At 32.1% G+C, this 16882-nt stretch overlaps 2 protein-coding genes across 2 annotated transcripts; one reads left to right on the top strand and one right to left on the bottom strand.

Moving 5' to 3' along the window:
• The first annotated feature begins 3113 nt into the window (after nucleotides 1-3113).
• LOC111371813 (protein GLUTAMINE DUMPER 2-like) lies at nucleotides 3114-3958 on the top strand. Its single transcript, XM_022993988.1, has one exon. It carries the CDS (start codon nucleotides 3315-3317, stop codon nucleotides 3828-3830), a length of 516 nt encoding a protein of 171 aa, XP_022849756.1. The 5' UTR covers nucleotides 3114-3314; the 3' UTR covers nucleotides 3831-3958.
• Nucleotides 3959-12374: 8416 nt separating this feature from the next.
• Nucleotides 12375-16844, bottom strand: LOC111371812 (putative glutathione peroxidase 7, chloroplastic). The gene is made up of 6 exons (XM_022993987.1): nucleotides 16424-16844; nucleotides 15719-15795; nucleotides 15008-15069; nucleotides 14127-14245; nucleotides 13882-14049; nucleotides 12375-12560 (listed from the first exon to the last, which is right to left on the bottom strand). Exons 1-6 carry the CDS (start codon nucleotides 16685-16687, stop codon nucleotides 12531-12533), a joined length of 720 nt encoding a protein of 239 aa, XP_022849755.1. The 5' UTR covers nucleotides 16688-16844; the 3' UTR covers nucleotides 12375-12530.
• Nucleotides 16845-16882: the final 38 nt, after the last annotated feature.

Here is a 16882-nt window from a genome sequence, read left to right as displayed (position 1 = left end):
TTCAAATCTTTATTTATGCAAACACTTTGAATAAAAGTTGGCATGTAATTGCAATTCGGTGTACAATACTCGTATCAACCCTAGCTAAAATTCTATAGTATTTTCACAGTGCACATGTATATTTATGGACACTGAATATGTAGTCGATGCATGAGGTTGTAATACGATACCTACTAAATCATATAGAACTTTTAGTTTTGATCGGTATGAGTCTTATACAATTTCTCTGTATTTTTATGGTTGTAATTGTAAACTAGCGTTGGTTCATTTTTCAATATGTAAAACCTTAAGGGCATTTTAATTAACAATATTGGATATGATCAAAACTACAATGAGCGTGATTTTAATTTTCCTTTTTCATAAAACTACTCGCCTCTATGAAGTACATTGTTCAAACATGTAGCATGGTACATTTGTTATGCAAGCATGATGGAAGTAGATTACAAGAAAAACGTATGAAATGTTTATGCCATCTTATAAAACTCTCAATTCTATATTAAAACGAAGCATGGGAATTGAAAAACGTTTGCTATGGCTAATTATCCCAATAGAGAGAGATTGGTAAAACGTACTTTGTTCAAACATGTAGCATGGTACATTTGTTATGCAAGCATGATGGAAGTAGATTACAAGAAAACGTATGAAATGTTTATGCCATCTTATAAAACTCTCAATTCTATATTAAAACGAAGCATGGGAATTGAAAAACGTTTTCTATGGCTAATTATCCCAATAGAGAGAGATTGGTAAAACGTAACAAGATGAAGGTTTTGGTTTGCAAGATTTTCAAAAAGTTAAAACTGAATTTTGAGACTAAGAAATTACTTTTGAATCTATTTAAATAATTTTTTAAAAGTACTTTGTCCGACTTGAAAAATACTTAGAGGAAGTTAATATAAAATAATTTAATCAGAAAGCTCTTATATAAGAAACGGAAACTCTATCAAATAATCCGAAATCATTTATAATAAAGCGAATTATGAGACAAAGCTAAAGAAAACCAATTGTAATTTATGGAGGCTTTACCAACAATTCTATTCTTATTCATATCTTGCTTCATGATTGCATTCTCTTACATGATGCACTCACATCCAAACTCACTCGATATTCTGAGTGCGTTTCCCCTGTAGAATGATGGATATAAGTTTCCATTTCATAAGGAAAAATATATATATATGATACCAATTCTCAACATATTGTTCCAATAAAAATTTAATTTTTTTTATATTTTATTATAGTTACATAATCAATTTCTTTCATGACATAAAACATTATCACATAATCCTGTCGAGGTATATAACATCATCGTTGACAGTCGATTGTGATACTATAATAAAAGAGTGAAAATTATTTTTTTTTTCCTTAAAGATTAAAGACAATTAATGCAATTTCCACCTTCTACTAATTCTAACTCATGATCAATTGGTCAAATTTTTTACAACATAATTGTATAATAAATGAGATTTTTTTATTTTTTATTTTTTATTTTTTATTTTTTATTTTTTTAACATTGCTGAGTGTTTACAGTAAATTCCTAAACAAGTTAAAAAAAGGCTACATTGGGTATGCTAATTACTTTTGCACATGATAGCTAACGACAAAATATTCTAATTCATTTTTATTTTTTAATATTAATCAATCATAGCAAAGCCTATTAACACAAGCCTATTCATACCTTATCAACTCTACTCGTGGCTGGAATCTCTTAGTGCATCACTTTCGAACTTAGGCACGATGCTTATCCACAATAAATATTAATTAAATAAATCGAATTTAATCCTACTCATAATCCATTTTGTTTAAGTTGGCAAAAATTCGATTATCAGCCAACATAATCTATGTGGTATTAAATTATGCCAGCACCAAAATCGTATGCTCAAAGATAAAACCTTTTTAATTTCAAAAATCGGTTCGTTGGGGTAGATATATATTCTATATTCTTTATAGAGAGTTCTATGTTTATTGGGCTTCATAGTGATTATTATAAAAAAGATGCTACGGATTCCGGGTAAAAAAAGAGCACCACATGTCAACAAACAACTGGACAATTTGAAATTTTTTAAAAACACATCCAATCAAAAACATTCAAATCAGCCTGTTTTCTGGCTTCCTGTCCGAGTTTAATTGTTATTATAGTCACAATTGCAATGCTAGCTAGGAACCTTTAACCATCAAATGGGAAAAATAAAAAATGCGATCCCTACGTGTAGATTCTACAATCATGTCATTGTAACAAGTAATCGTCACAATAAACTAAATCAATTAGTTGGAATAATTCGTTCATTTGCTGTATTAATTGAATTCGGGTCTGCAAGCGTCAACTCAACTCCGCATGAAATGCAATACCTCCCAAGAACATTTATTTATAATAAGAAATTTATATAAACAGGCAACGGTAAAACTTTATCCGTACATGGAATTGCTATAATAACATATGAAACTACTATATGGGAAAGATGTCTGATATGTAGTTGATGGGTTAAATATTAAGCACGTTTATAATATGAAATTTATAAAAATTGGAGGGTTAAATATTAAGCACGTTTATAATATGAAATTTATAAAAATTGGAAACGATAAAACTCTATCGGTACATGTAATTTGCTATAATAACATATGGAGCTACTATATGGGAAAGATGACCAATATGTAATTGCTCGATTAATTAAACCCGACCGAATGGGATTGGATGGAACGGGATGCGACGCGACGGGACTTGTTGGGACAACACCCGATGCATGAGAGATGCTATACACACGGTGGTGAACAGGGTTAAAAACAAGGGTTGAGATGGCTTCACCTCAGCCCTTGACTTTAATTTCATAAATTCAAATCAAGGGTTGAGGTGAAGCCACCCCAACCCTCTATTTTCAACCCTATCAACAGTCCTGTATGAGTAGCATTGATACGGATGCATAGGATCAGAGTCTCCTCCAATGGTGTTTTTGTTAAGAACCATGCTACACTATCAGACCTCTTACTTGTAAGAGGTCTAGTAGTGCAGCCCCCTCTCACAGTTCGAAGTGGGAGTAGAGTTTTGAGATATTTTTTTAATCATAGGACCCGTCGAGGGGAAAGAAAATGAAAGAGGAGACCTTTATTAAACCTTTTACATGTCTGGTAGAGGACATTCTCCTTTTGTTAAACATAACCAGGCCAAATCCATGAGTGACCTAAGCATAAAGCGCTGCCCCTACAACCTTTCCTCTCTCTATAAATACATCTGATTATATCTCTCTCTCTCCACAGCACAAATTCAAACAATTCCACTATTTCCATCTTCTTCATCAGTACTTCTTTTTCTCCCATAAAAAATGAAAACTGTAATTAAGACTTCAGAATCAAAAATGACAGCAGCAGAAGCAACAATAACTGCAAAAACAACATTTACTCCGCCGGCATCAGCCACCATCCAGCGCTCCCCGTGGCACTCTCCAGTGCCGTACCTCTTCGGCGGCCTGGCGGCGATGCTGGGACTTATAGCTTTTGCTCTCTTGATCTTGGCCTGTTCATACTGGAAACTCTCTGACCAAACGAATGGCGCGGGAGAGGGTGAAAGAGACGTCGAGGCCGGTGATGATGATCATAAAGGCGAAAACGCCAAGACGGAGATGGCCGCGCTGCCTTTTGAAGAGAAGATTGTTGTGATTATGGCTGGTGATGTTAAGCCAACTTTCTTGGCCACTCCCATGTCGAGTAGGGATTCTTTATTTGGAGTTGGAAATGGAAAAAAAGAGAAGGAAATTAGAAATGAAGAATTTGCTGAAAAACCAAAACAAGAAGATGAAGAAACCCTACAATCCCAAGTGAGCCAAGAACAAGTCCATTAGGGTTTTCTTATTTTATTTTATTTTTTCCTTTTTATCATTTTGATTTGCAATTTTGTGATCCGGACAAAATGTTAATTCTATGACGAGATTAAATATATACAATATTGGAAATGTTTATTTTTGGATAACATTTTCTTATAAATTCATCTTTTCTTTCCTTTGAGTTGACAAATCATGTCCTCCATATAAATATGGACGAAGCTGGCCCCGGGACATGGTTCAGTGATGCAAAGGATAAGAGTGAGGTTATCTCACGTTTTGTCGGCAGTCGCAATGTGGGGGTTCGATTCCTGAGACATGAAATTTGACTCATTGTAGGCGCAGTGTACAGGCAACTCTTGTTCATTGACCTGTTGAGGCACATCCTACGATTTACCTTCCTCACAAAACTCTAGAGGCAGAGCGATTGGGATTCTCAAGGTTGGAGTTCAACCTTTTTTTTAAATATGGACGAAGCTGCAGTGTTAGGTTGGTTCACAACTCCTCACAATCTAGGGGTAGGCATTTTTGGAATAGTGTTTTAATGATGCGGGCATGAGACCCACCTCATGTGAGGCCTTGTACAGACTCTATAAAATGGGACATGTGCACTAAGTTTATCCTAGAAATATAAATTTCATCATTGTCCCGAAAATTGTGTCCATACAACCGAGGACATGACAAAAATCATATGCTTCTATCAATTTGATCAGCCAGCTCGATGTGGATTTGAGTTTATATATAATTGTGGATATGACAAAATAAGGAAAAATGATGCATAAATTTAAAGCTACCATCAAACTTTAACCTTTTTTATGTGGAGAAGAGGATAAAGTAAACACAATGATCGAAGCATATATTCTTAATTAATGGACATTTAATTATAATTAATCCACTATGGATACGCACAAGCCTTTTGCACCACCACAAGTTTTTTAAATAATTATATGAATTGACGGATATTAAAACTATGTTCTATATGTTAAAAAAAAAAATTCCGTATTTTTTAACCATATATTTTTTTAAAAATCAATATTTAAAACTATTTTTTCTACGATAATGTATTTCAAACTGACTCTTAATTTAAATTTTTTTAAATAACACATTCAAAGCATGTTTGTTTTCTTTTTGATAAAGATGTCGACCAGACACAAATAAAAATGAAGTTCGACCAAACAAATTTAGAACCGTCAAATATTGTACAAACTCTTCGAACACAAATTAATATGAAATTCATTTAGCCCCATAGGGTAGAAATTAAGTCAAAGTTAACAATTAATTTTAACCACATATTTTATGGGACTCAAAACTTTTCAATCACGTATTTCATTAATTTTTATCAAAATTTACTAAAAGTCTGATTTTAATCCTCACCATACAGGGACCTAGGATTAAGCCCATATTTGACTCTCTTTACTTCAAAATTTCTTTATTTCACATACATATTTTCAACCACATATTCACATAGTAAAATATTTTGTAAGTAAAACTAAATTTTTTTCATACTTTAATAACATATTTTCTCAAAAAATTATTATTTAAAACATCGTTTTCTATCATTTTTCTTTATAACGACCATTCAATATGAGATAAATTCTAGAATTTTGAAAAATGCGCAAATAATCTTTGAAGTTATGAATAAATATTTGAATTATATTATACAAACAGGCTAAAAAATAGGTTCAAAATAGTGTGAGCATTTGTCAACATATGATTGAATTGTTTAAAAATTAAAAACAACAAACACTCAATTATTTACTGTCAAGTCGGTGTGTTTTTCAAACATTATATTCCTAAATATTTAAAGAGAATTTAAGAAGTGGGGGAAAAGATTGGAGGGTAACGTCACAGCTTGTCCTTTCCTCCTAGGATGCAACTCATTGGATACTTTGCGGGAAGTGGTTGGCGGCAGAAGTCGTTGGAAACCGACAGGGCGCCCGGTGGTTTGTCCGTGCACGGCGGAAATGTGATTAATGCTTTTGCTAAAACAGTCAGGAGATTGTTGAAAATTGCTTTCTGCCTCCTCGGGATAAAATTGACAATTATAAAATTTAAAGGTTTTGCATTTCAAGGGAAATTACATTTTAAATAAGGGTAATTATATTAACACCACAAAATTTGCTTACTATATTACATTATAATCACACCACATTTAAAATATATTTTTAATAAATCCATCACAATAAATTTACAATTATATTCCTAATCTAATAAAAACTAAAAATGAAAATATTGTGATGTACTCATCATTCCAATAAAGGTTGAACCCCAACCTTGCCCCCACCACCTCGCTTCTAGAATATTGTGAGGGAGGTAAATCGGGGGATGTGCTCCAGCAAGTCAAGGAACAAGAGCTTGCCCGTATACTGGTGTCCACAAAGAGTCCAATTACATATCTCAGGAATCGAACCCTTACGCTGCGGTTGCCAACAAGATTGAGACTATCTCACTCCTATCGTTTGCACCACTGAGTTATGCCTCGAGAGGCACTCATCATTCCAATATAGTTTTGTCGATTAACCGTTCTACCTCATTTCACTCATCTAGCCCTCTTCAATGACTTGTACAATCGATGTCACCAGTGGGGAATTCTATTATCAAAGAAATAAAGAACAATGAAGGCGGAGATCTAGTTTCTAGTAATTTAAGTACCTCTGAAAGCACCTTAAAATTCAATATCAAGCGAAGGAATTCGTTGTTAAGTTGACTTAGAAAGAACTTGCAATTGAATGGAAAGAAAGCTTCTCGGGATATATATATTAAATATCATAAGGTAACCCCGTGATTCATCAATGTAGTCAATGGATTCCATCACAAATTAGAGGTGGGCAACGAACACCAAATTTAAGGTCGAAACTCAAACAAACATATAATAGTTCTTTTGAACAATTATAACCTAATTTTTTTTTTTCATTTATTAGGTGAAACTCGATGAATGGGAGTGGAATTGAAAAAAGAGAATAAAAAATTGGAGAAAAATGGCAAAATTCAAAGCTTGGGGACTAAAGTATAAATACTTCAAAGTTGTGTTAGACCTCACGATGAAGATTCGAGAATGCTAGGACTTAATTGGATATAATTAGAAGCCAAAATGAGTGTAATATGAGCAAAATATTTTTACAAATCAATTTTCAACCGCACAATGATGGTCCAAATTTTTAGTCGAAGATTGAGACTCATTTTTGGCCTAGTAAAAATTCGAATTGAAAAAGAGCTAATCTAGTAAAGTTGTAGTTGTTAAGTTATCTTTACAACCCAATTTGAATCGCCTCAATCGAATATCGAGAGAGAAATGTAAAATAAAAATACTGAAAGAGGTACAATGTTGGATTTTTCCCGAAAGATGGCACCTAGCATAATGTTGCAGCAATACGGAACCACTCCATGGTGCCTGAGTGCCACCTGATGAGGAGTAGGGCCCGATTTTGTCCCTTTTAATGCCCATGAAAACTCTAAATTCGAGAAATACATTATGGGAAGTATAAATACAAGATGAGGGGTTCTTGAAAGGAGTTCCACACATTGATATACACAAGAATACATTTGAGATTGAAATAGCAAAATCAAAGGAGAAAAACAAGAAATCAAAAGCTTGGATTTGGAATCAAGATTTGATGCAAGAAGAGGAACTTGGTACAAGATCCATCCACTTCTCCACATATCAATTCAATACCCCGATGATGTACTTCAATATTGTTAATTATTTTTCTTCTAATATTATGAGTAGCTAAACTTTTCATTAGGCAAAAAATATAATCTTTTAAAACTCTTTATTTCTTTTATTCAAGATTCAATTTTTTTTATTATATACATGTGTTGATTTTAATTATATGTTTAATACTTTGAATTACTTGATCAATAATTCAATAGTTTTGTGAACTTATTATGAATTGAAAGATGAGTTTTAGATTTAGAACACCTATTAAAATTCAGTAATGTAGTATAATGGGTAGAAATACGTATACTAACTATTATGGCCGTTATATGGATTCTTAGAACAAATGGTGCGTTTAACTAAAATTGATTCACATAGAGATATGTAATTGAATTAGTTAAATAGGCTCAATTAGAACTCGAGTAGGGTAAATTGAATATAATAGAAGAATTCGATCAAATATTTCACTAGATTTATGAATTTTGAATTAAGATTTAAAGGTAATTAATTGATGAAAATTCTATACCATAATATCCATTCCATATTTGAATTTTAAATCAATCATCGTGTACTTTATGCTATTTTCACGTAGTTAGATGATTAAAAAAAAAAAATCACAACAAATCACAATTCTTATTTGTTTTCGTCAAATAGGAGTTAAAAATAGTAAATTAAGTATTGAAGAATAGTTCTTGTAGAAATGATAATTCGGACTCAATGATCTACTATATTACTTGTTACGATATTGTACATTTATGATAGAAGAAATGTAACAATGCACCTTAGTTGGAGATCACATCCAGACTCGTACATGAACCGAATGTTCACATGGCAAAGTTTACTTCCATGTCTTATTACTCTAAGAAATCCTTTCTTTCTTATCCGTGACTTTCCCTCTTGAAAATCTTGTGCGTATGCATTAATTTCTGAAAGCAAGTCTATAAGGAAATCCCTGTACCTAAGGCTTTTTCCAATTGAAAATATGATTTTTATGGTTTAAGGTTTTTTAAATTACTTTTTAATATATTTTTTTATTCGGTAACCTTTAACTAGACCTAAAATTTGACTATCAAACTCGAATTCAACCCAATTTACTGAGAAAAAGCAACCTAAATTGATCGAGTCTTGTCGATTTTAATTGGGGTGTGTCGGTTTTGTCCAACCCTAGATGTAGTGTTTAGATTGAGATTTTTCAAATAATGTACTCCCTCTATCCCATAAAGATAGTTATATTTTCTTTTTTTGTCTGTCCCAAATTATAGTCTTGTTTCTTATTTGGGAGTGTAGTTAATATTTTAGCTTCCGAATATGCCCCCATTTAATATACTTTGTTATCACAAATATAATTTAATTATCAAGAATATTGATTGCATTAATGTAAGGGTATATGTGGGAAAATGATAGTAAAATTTATTATTTCAACTATATTAACTAAATTTTCTTAATTTGTGGGAAAAAAGAAATATGACTATATTTATGGGACGGAATGAGTAATACTTATATCCAATTAGAAAAATAATCGAATATTTGACTTCAAAATAAAAAACTTTCATTTAAATTACATTTGATCATCTTGTTACAATACAAGAAGTCATGTTTTTAAATATTTTTCCCCTAAATTCAGTATTTTAATATCAATTGGGTTCGCGTAAAGACCAAAAATCTTGGCATTCAACGTAAATCAAAAGATAATGTAGCATCATTAACATTTATATGCTTGTCCATTTCTAAGTGAAAATTTTGTTTTCACCTATTCCTTGTCGCCTCGAGTATTATCTGTAAGTCTCAATTTCGATATGATCAAGAAGCCACCCTATCCTTATTTCCTTATTATCTCTATTTCCTATCAAAATATGAAATCAAAGCCAATTACAATGATCCTTAGAGCTAACACTTTATGTTGTATTAATGTCTACTAGGTTTCGTCTACAATTCAAATTTTATCTCTAGTTTATATTAATAGGGGGGAGAGAAAGAGAGAGAGAGTAAATGGAAGAGGAAAAAATAAGAAACCAAAGAAAAAGGGAGAAATATTAAATAGTAATAAGTTCCAAACTTCGTTGTTCTACTAGACATATTCTTAGACATAATGCAATGGAATAGAATCTTTTTTATAAATATTATTTATTTTAACTTATATTATAATATTTTAGTGCACATTAACATTGAAAAATGTTCTTAACCTTCACTTTACCGAGCCATTTGTATCATGTCTCCAAAGTCTAATCTAACGTATCTTAAAAGAGCCACTCCACCCCCACTCTTCTACCCCACATCCCTCTTCCAGCTCGGGGACTGGAACATTTAAGAGGAGAACAACTAACCAATTTGGACTTTTAAACCAAAATTATCTAGGCTTTCCTCCATGAATTACATTTCCAAATCACATGAAATTTGAGTCATACTCTTTTTTAAATCTAATACAGTCGATCATTTTATAGCCTTATTCCTCTATATGCATAATAGGGCTTTGACGAGCTCTATATGTAAGGTAAAGGGTTCAAAATGAAATAGAATATTAGGAGTAGACCAACGAATCAATCATATAATGAGCTAAAGCTATCTCCAATGTATGCACCATTTCACCAAAATGCACCAAATTTTGGTGCAAATTTCCTCCAATGGGGCACCAAATTTTGTACCATTTTGGTGCGAATGATGCAAAGTGTATAATATCATTTTTGCCCTAACTTTTCCTTTTTCAAACAAATTGATCAAGGGTATTTGTGTTATTTGTGCTATATATTTTTTAATACAATAAATTATTAATATTATTATTTACATTTAAAATAAATTTTAAATATGAAAAATAATAATCAATGAATTAATTAATTAAAAGAAGAAAAAAAATTAAAGTTAAAACGAAATATATTAAACGACGACATACATACGATAATCTAATTTTATTTAAAGAAAACGATATGAATTCTGATAAGTATATTGCAATAATATTTCGATTTCGTAATATTGTAATATCCTAATTCGAAATGTATTACACTATTTTTTAATGGCATGATTTAATATTTTCATTGTTGTAGTATTTTTATTAATTGTACTATTTTTTTTTTATATATTTATTAATGAATTTAATCTTTTTCTTAATTTAGCATAGTTATTTATTTAGTATTATACGTATTTATAAAATAATTACATAAATAATATTTCAAATAAATAAATTATTAAGAATAGAAAAAGGGAAAAAATGGTGAAATACTGTTCATTTGGTGCAAATTTTGGTGTAATGGTTAGAGATGAATTTTAGTTTAGTGCAAAATTTGGTGTAAAATTTGGTGCAGCGTTGGAAATGGCTTAAAGGGAGAAAATTTGTCTGAGCACTTCTTTTTAGAAGCATCAAGAGTGACATACTTTCTCCCACATTTTTAAGCGTAATCAAACGTACTGAAAATAAAAGTTAATACAAGTTTACATAAATAGAAATCAAAAGGTTAATGCCCATGCATACAATGGAAGTGCTCAAATTTAAGGACGAGGTTGAGCTCGTTTTAGTCATTAAGAATTAGAAGCATATTTTGGGATGTCATTCTGTATGTACAAACTGAAAATAATTCTCATGTGAGGTGACATTAAATGATAAGGTCACTGTTTTAAAACCAGTGGAAATGGTGTGCACACACAATTATAGAACAATGACGAAAAATGATTCACCAAGAATTTTAAAAAGAAAAAGAAAAGATTCATCGTGATTTGAAAAATATCATCACATCCATTAAGTTCTTCAAAATTGGATTTTTTGTGCAGAGAGCGAAGAGGGATACCTCCACTAGAGAACTCGATCTCCTGAAAGGAAGAATACGAATCGGATTTCTATACCATCACGAAAATTAGAGTTTTGCTAAAGGTACATAATTTGGTGTATGGAATGGTGTACACCCTCTCACATGGTGGGGTCCACTGCAATATTTTATTCAAGTGGATCTCACCCTCATGTGAGAGGGTACCATTCGGCACACGAAATTATATACCGTTAATTTTATCCCAAAAATTATAAGCATGTGTCGCGTCACTCACCTTCGATTTTATGCAATCAAGTCACTGAATTTTCATTTTCTTGCAATTTGTTCACTGATCTTCAATTCCGTATCGTCAAGAACTCAACTTTGATTTGTTTGCAAATTTAGTCACTTTGTTTCATAGTATATCGGTTTAAGTCTTTGTTTGGTAGGGATTAAAATCAATTTTTTAATAAAAAGTCAATGATATGTACGGTTTAAAAGTGGACGATCCTATGAAATATATTGCTAAAATTAATTGTTGAATTTAACTTATATTAAATATTAAATTTTGATTTCTACCAAGCGGGGGCTAAACTTGTACTAAGACAAATATATTAGTATTTTAATGTACTTTTTTTTTTTTTTTGAAAGTTTCAATTTAAGCTTTGACTAAAAATCATATTGTTGTTATAATAATAATAATAATAATAATAATAATAATAATAATAATAAAACTTGATTATATGCATCGTTGAAAAGTTGATAAAACTTATAAATCTCATTAAATGTGTGATTGAAAATAAATTCAGAGAAAAAATAAGTTCAAAAAATTGATACCCAAAAAAGGCTAAATATTATATTGAAATTTTAACTAAATCAAAATCAATGATTAATTTTAACTATACACTTCATTAGACTCACAACTTTTCAATCATATATTTGATCGATTTTTATTAATATCTACTGAAAATTAGATTTTAATTCCCACCAAACACTGGCCAACTAGGTTAGAAAATTCTTTAAGGACCAACTTAGAATTTTGTACAAAACTTCAGTGACCATTTGTAAAATTACTCCCAGTAAATCGAAAGCAGTTGAAAATGCAATAAATTTTTTTTTATCTCCTCTTTTATGTTGGGGAATTTATTTAAATCAATTTTCTCTTTAATATTGACAAGAAACAGAAGTCAATAAATTCTGGATTTTCAAATATTTATAGTCTTATTTCTATGACAGCAATACATTGTATAAGATGTACAGAAACAACTTAGAACAGTAACCACTGCATATCCTAAGATAAATGCGGTGAAATTTCATGCGAGCCCGAAGAATTTATGCTGCAACCAGCCTCTGAATATCCTTCTGAAATCAGATAACAGTTCAAAATTACTAGAGCAGAGTGAATGGTTAATGAATGGATTTGTAGAGAAATGAAAACAATGAAATTGAGGAAATAAAGAAAGGTGAAGTAGAGAAAGTAAAAAACAGAAAAAATAAGGGTAGATATACATTCATCCTCATCAGTAGCTATTGTACAGAAGTTGAACAATTCAGAAATATATTCAAGATTTTGTTGCCTAAACTAGTGGCTCAAAATGCTGAGCCCAAGATGACAAGTAACATCTCGTTTAACTTTTACATAATAACGAGAAGGGAAGAGGAAGTGGTATTCCGAGGTTGATGAGTCCCCTCTTCCCCTAACTCTATTTCCTAATATAAACCTTGAGTCATCAAAGCCTTTCTGACTTGGCCTCAACAGTAACCCAGCAAGATATCACTCAAGAAGATTCTAGTTTCTTCTTAGACCATCAATTGAGGTTAAGGACCTTTAGTGCATGTTTGGTAAAGCTTAAATTATACCCCCTCCGTCCCACAAAGATAAGTTTGCTTTTCCTTTTTCCTTTGTCCCAAATTATAGGCTACTTCCTCGTTGAGAATATAGTTGATTTCTTAGTTTTCTTAATGTCTCTTGTGATCAATAAATATGAAGTACTCGTATTTCCAACCATTATTCAATACGGGGGTATATTAGGAAAAATGAAAGTAAAATTTATATTTCCAACTATATTAATTATATTTTCTTAATCAGTGCGAAAATGGAAGCAAGCATCTTTATTAGACGGGGTACATACTTTTTATTCACACATTTCGTAGAACCCATAGCTATTATCCACTTATTATTCACACATTCTGTTGGATCCATAACTTATATTCAGTCCTAGTTTTTTTATTAGTGTAGGAACATGAGAGAGCATAGCATACAGCTCTGTATTTTCCGTAAAGAATGTACTCCTTCATGATAAATTTTTTAAAGACGTTTGCCAATTCTAAGTCCAACAGTCCTCTAGTGAAGGAAGAGGTGACCTATGAGGAAAGCTTACATTTAAGTTTCAAAACGTATCTAATTTCTCAGTTATAGTTCAAGCAAATACAAATAGGTGGTCCATGGCAAAAGAAAGAAGAAACGGGGAAAACCTCTCAACAGGCCTGTTTAAGAAAATTATTCAATAAAGCCTAGATCACGGCATTTTAGGCGCACCTTCATCAAGAAAATCACCAACAATCAGCAGAGGGAAAAAAAGCACAACAACAAACAAACATGAAAGAGAAAAACTTTAAAAGGGCAGTGCTTTCTTTGAAAAAAAATGGATATATATTTGGCAGCACAAGGAAAAAAATTTACCTCTATTTGAAAAGGCGACGTTGTTGGTGGGTATCTCTCGACCACTTTACCATTTTTATCCACTAGGAATTTCTCAAAATTCCATTTAATCAAATCTCCTAGAAATCCTCCAGCATTTGACTTCAGGAACTGATAAACTGGTGCTGTACTGGGTCCATTCACATCAACCTGTTTTGGCTTGATTATTAGTCGTCGTTTCATAACAATTTGTTTAAAAGGTGCACAAAGGAGAACAACAGAAAAACCTTGTCGAAGATCGGGAACTCTGCTTTAAATCTTGTGCATGCAAACTGCTTAATATCTGGATTTGATCCTGGCTCTTGGCCACCAAACTGATTACAGGGAAAAGCTAGAATCTCAAATCCTGCAATATGGTGGCAAAAGGAGATGAAGAATGCTAAAGTCAGTCCTAACATTTAAACAAATACACACATAATTTTGCCAATTAAAAGTTGAAAAAATAAATAAATAAAGGCTGGCTGACCAAATTAATACCAATATGAATACACTTGTAAACCCCTTCTTGTTTCCATTAAAATTACTTTTCCTTTTAATGTTTGCTATTGGTCCTCATAGTTCAATACAACCAAAATTTACGGGGCTGTAAAAGAAAAAGAATGTGAACACCGAAAGTTTCAATAAATAACCCTTGCTTATATATTTTCTCGTAAAATATTCGTGGATATAGTTAAAAAAAAAAAAAAAAAAAAAAAACACCCTCCAACCTTCCTGCGCCCTGTGATAGCGTCAAGCATGTTCTCTTTCCCTGATAAGCCAATCCATGCAGAAAAACACAAAGGGGAAAAAAGGATGTTCGACAAGGCCAGTTAGACGAGAACTTGTCAAGAACGAAGAAGTAAAAGTGGTGCTAAATTAAAAGAGAACAAAACCAACCACAATTCGTCCACATGGAACTGGTTTGGTTCCGAGTTGAGGATAAATGTTTAGTTAGAACGTCAGAAAAAATGGTATATTTGGCCAGTTGCCCTTTGGTGGAGCGTTTGACATGACAATTTTGCTCTAAACATGACTGATTAACATCCCTAAGTATCGGAAAACCGCAATATTAGTATGAAACAAACAACTTTAAAAGTGAGTTTATGAGATCTAAATCAAGCAATCTCACCTTGAGTTTTGTACTTCTCATAAACATGAGAAAGCTCTGAGTAGTTTGATGATGTTAAACCACTGAATCAAAAATAAAACAATCATGTCAACCACCAAGTATTTTATGACATAAAATGTACTCTTAGGAACAAGATCCAGACTCTACGAGTATATAATATAACAAGTTGATACCCATAGTTACTCAAGGGCATATAAATAGAAATATTAAGTTGATTGGTTTGGGTGGGACTGCATGCACTCAGTACAGACATGTCCCAGCACAGCCCTATATGCGTTTCACTTCGGATTGTTCCAGACCAGCATCAGTAGGCCCATTACCACTTGGTCTTATCTAATGAGCAACTGGTACATCAATGTGTAATTCCAAAATCAACAAAATTATCATATTACTCTAATTTGTATTTGTCTCATTTTAGTTCAACTAATATCTTAATATAAAAATTTTCTAATAAATATATCAGTAAACTAGAAAAATACAGATTTATTTGAATGAAAATGATATATTAAACCAAAATCCCAATTAAGATGGCCTTGCACGACACATCATAAAGTTTGGGCTTGTGGCAGTGCCGTGCCATGAACAATATCCACCTGTCTGGTCTGGCACAGGCTCATTGTAAAGCCAGTTTAGGTTGAAGAAAAGTAGGTTGTTTCTAACTGTTATGGCCTACTTTATACCTCTACATATAGATCATGGCAGAAAGTTCACCATTTTGAAGCAACATTCACAATTAGGAGAGCCTTTCCCTTAAATTTGCTCAGGGAGATGTCATTACCATCAATATCCTGTTTTCACGAATAACATTGTGTTAACGCCAAGATATACACAACGAACGAGTAGTTAATCAATCCTCTTAAATCGAGAAAAATGCAATATATAATAGAGAGGAAGATAAAATCAAAAGCTTCCACCTATTTAATTTTCAATGTGCTGTCTACATCAGAGGCATTTGAAAATTCATCTTCAACACAACACAAGAAACATAAAGCTTGATTATATGAAAATCCAGAATAAAACAATTAAATACTGAGAACCAATCTGTTAAAAAATAATCAATGTTCATTGATTTAATACGACTTTCTTGGAAGGAAGTTCATACTGCAAAGCACAGTTCTTGAGATTGCCCAAGTTTCGCTCCGAAATGATTGGATACCTTAATATGATTATTTGAAGTAACAACAAAATAAAATCTTAGATATTTCATAGATATTCATTTCCACAAAAAGAATTAATATGTTCATACTTATTCGCAATTTATTCATCCATTCAACATAAAATTAAAACTTCAGTAGAACGACAATTAAAGTTAACACACAATCATCAAATGAACAATTTAACTAATATCCAGAAATAAATCAGAATCCTGTATTTAAGCAAAACCTATCAATAAAACCACTGGAAAAAAAAAATTACCTTTACGGTGAAGTCATGAATAGACTTCTCAGTGGCAGCTCTGGCATAAACCATAGGAAAAGATCGAGATTTCGAGACAAGCCCATAAATATTTGAGGACTGAACTGAGAACCCGTGTCGAAAAAATGCGGATTTGGAGGACCCAAATTTGGATGAAGCTTTTAGAATAGGCATAAAATAAGAACCTGTACTACACTGCAGTTTGGCTCGTGGCAAAACATGTAAAGGTGATGCAAAAACTGAAGAAAAAGCCATGGAAGTCATTGTTGAACACTGTGTAAATGGGTTTACGAATTGGAAAACTCTGTGCTCATGTGCAGATTACAGTTCTAAGAGTCCTGGTTTTTTGGGCTCGATGTCTGGAAGGTAATGAGACACGTGGTTTCTTAAACCCCCCTATTACTCATTTCAATGTGGCGTTTTTTACCCCTTGAATAAGTTATGTTGACCTCCAAATGC

The sequence above is a fragment of the Olea europaea genome, chromosome 22 (assembly GCF_002742605.1).
Source record: "Olea europaea var. sylvestris chromosome 22, O_europaea_v1, whole genome shotgun sequence".
Lineage (NCBI taxonomy): Eukaryota > Viridiplantae > Streptophyta > Magnoliopsida > Lamiales > Oleaceae > Olea > Olea europaea.
This window is presented reverse-complemented; position numbering and strand designations above follow the sequence as displayed.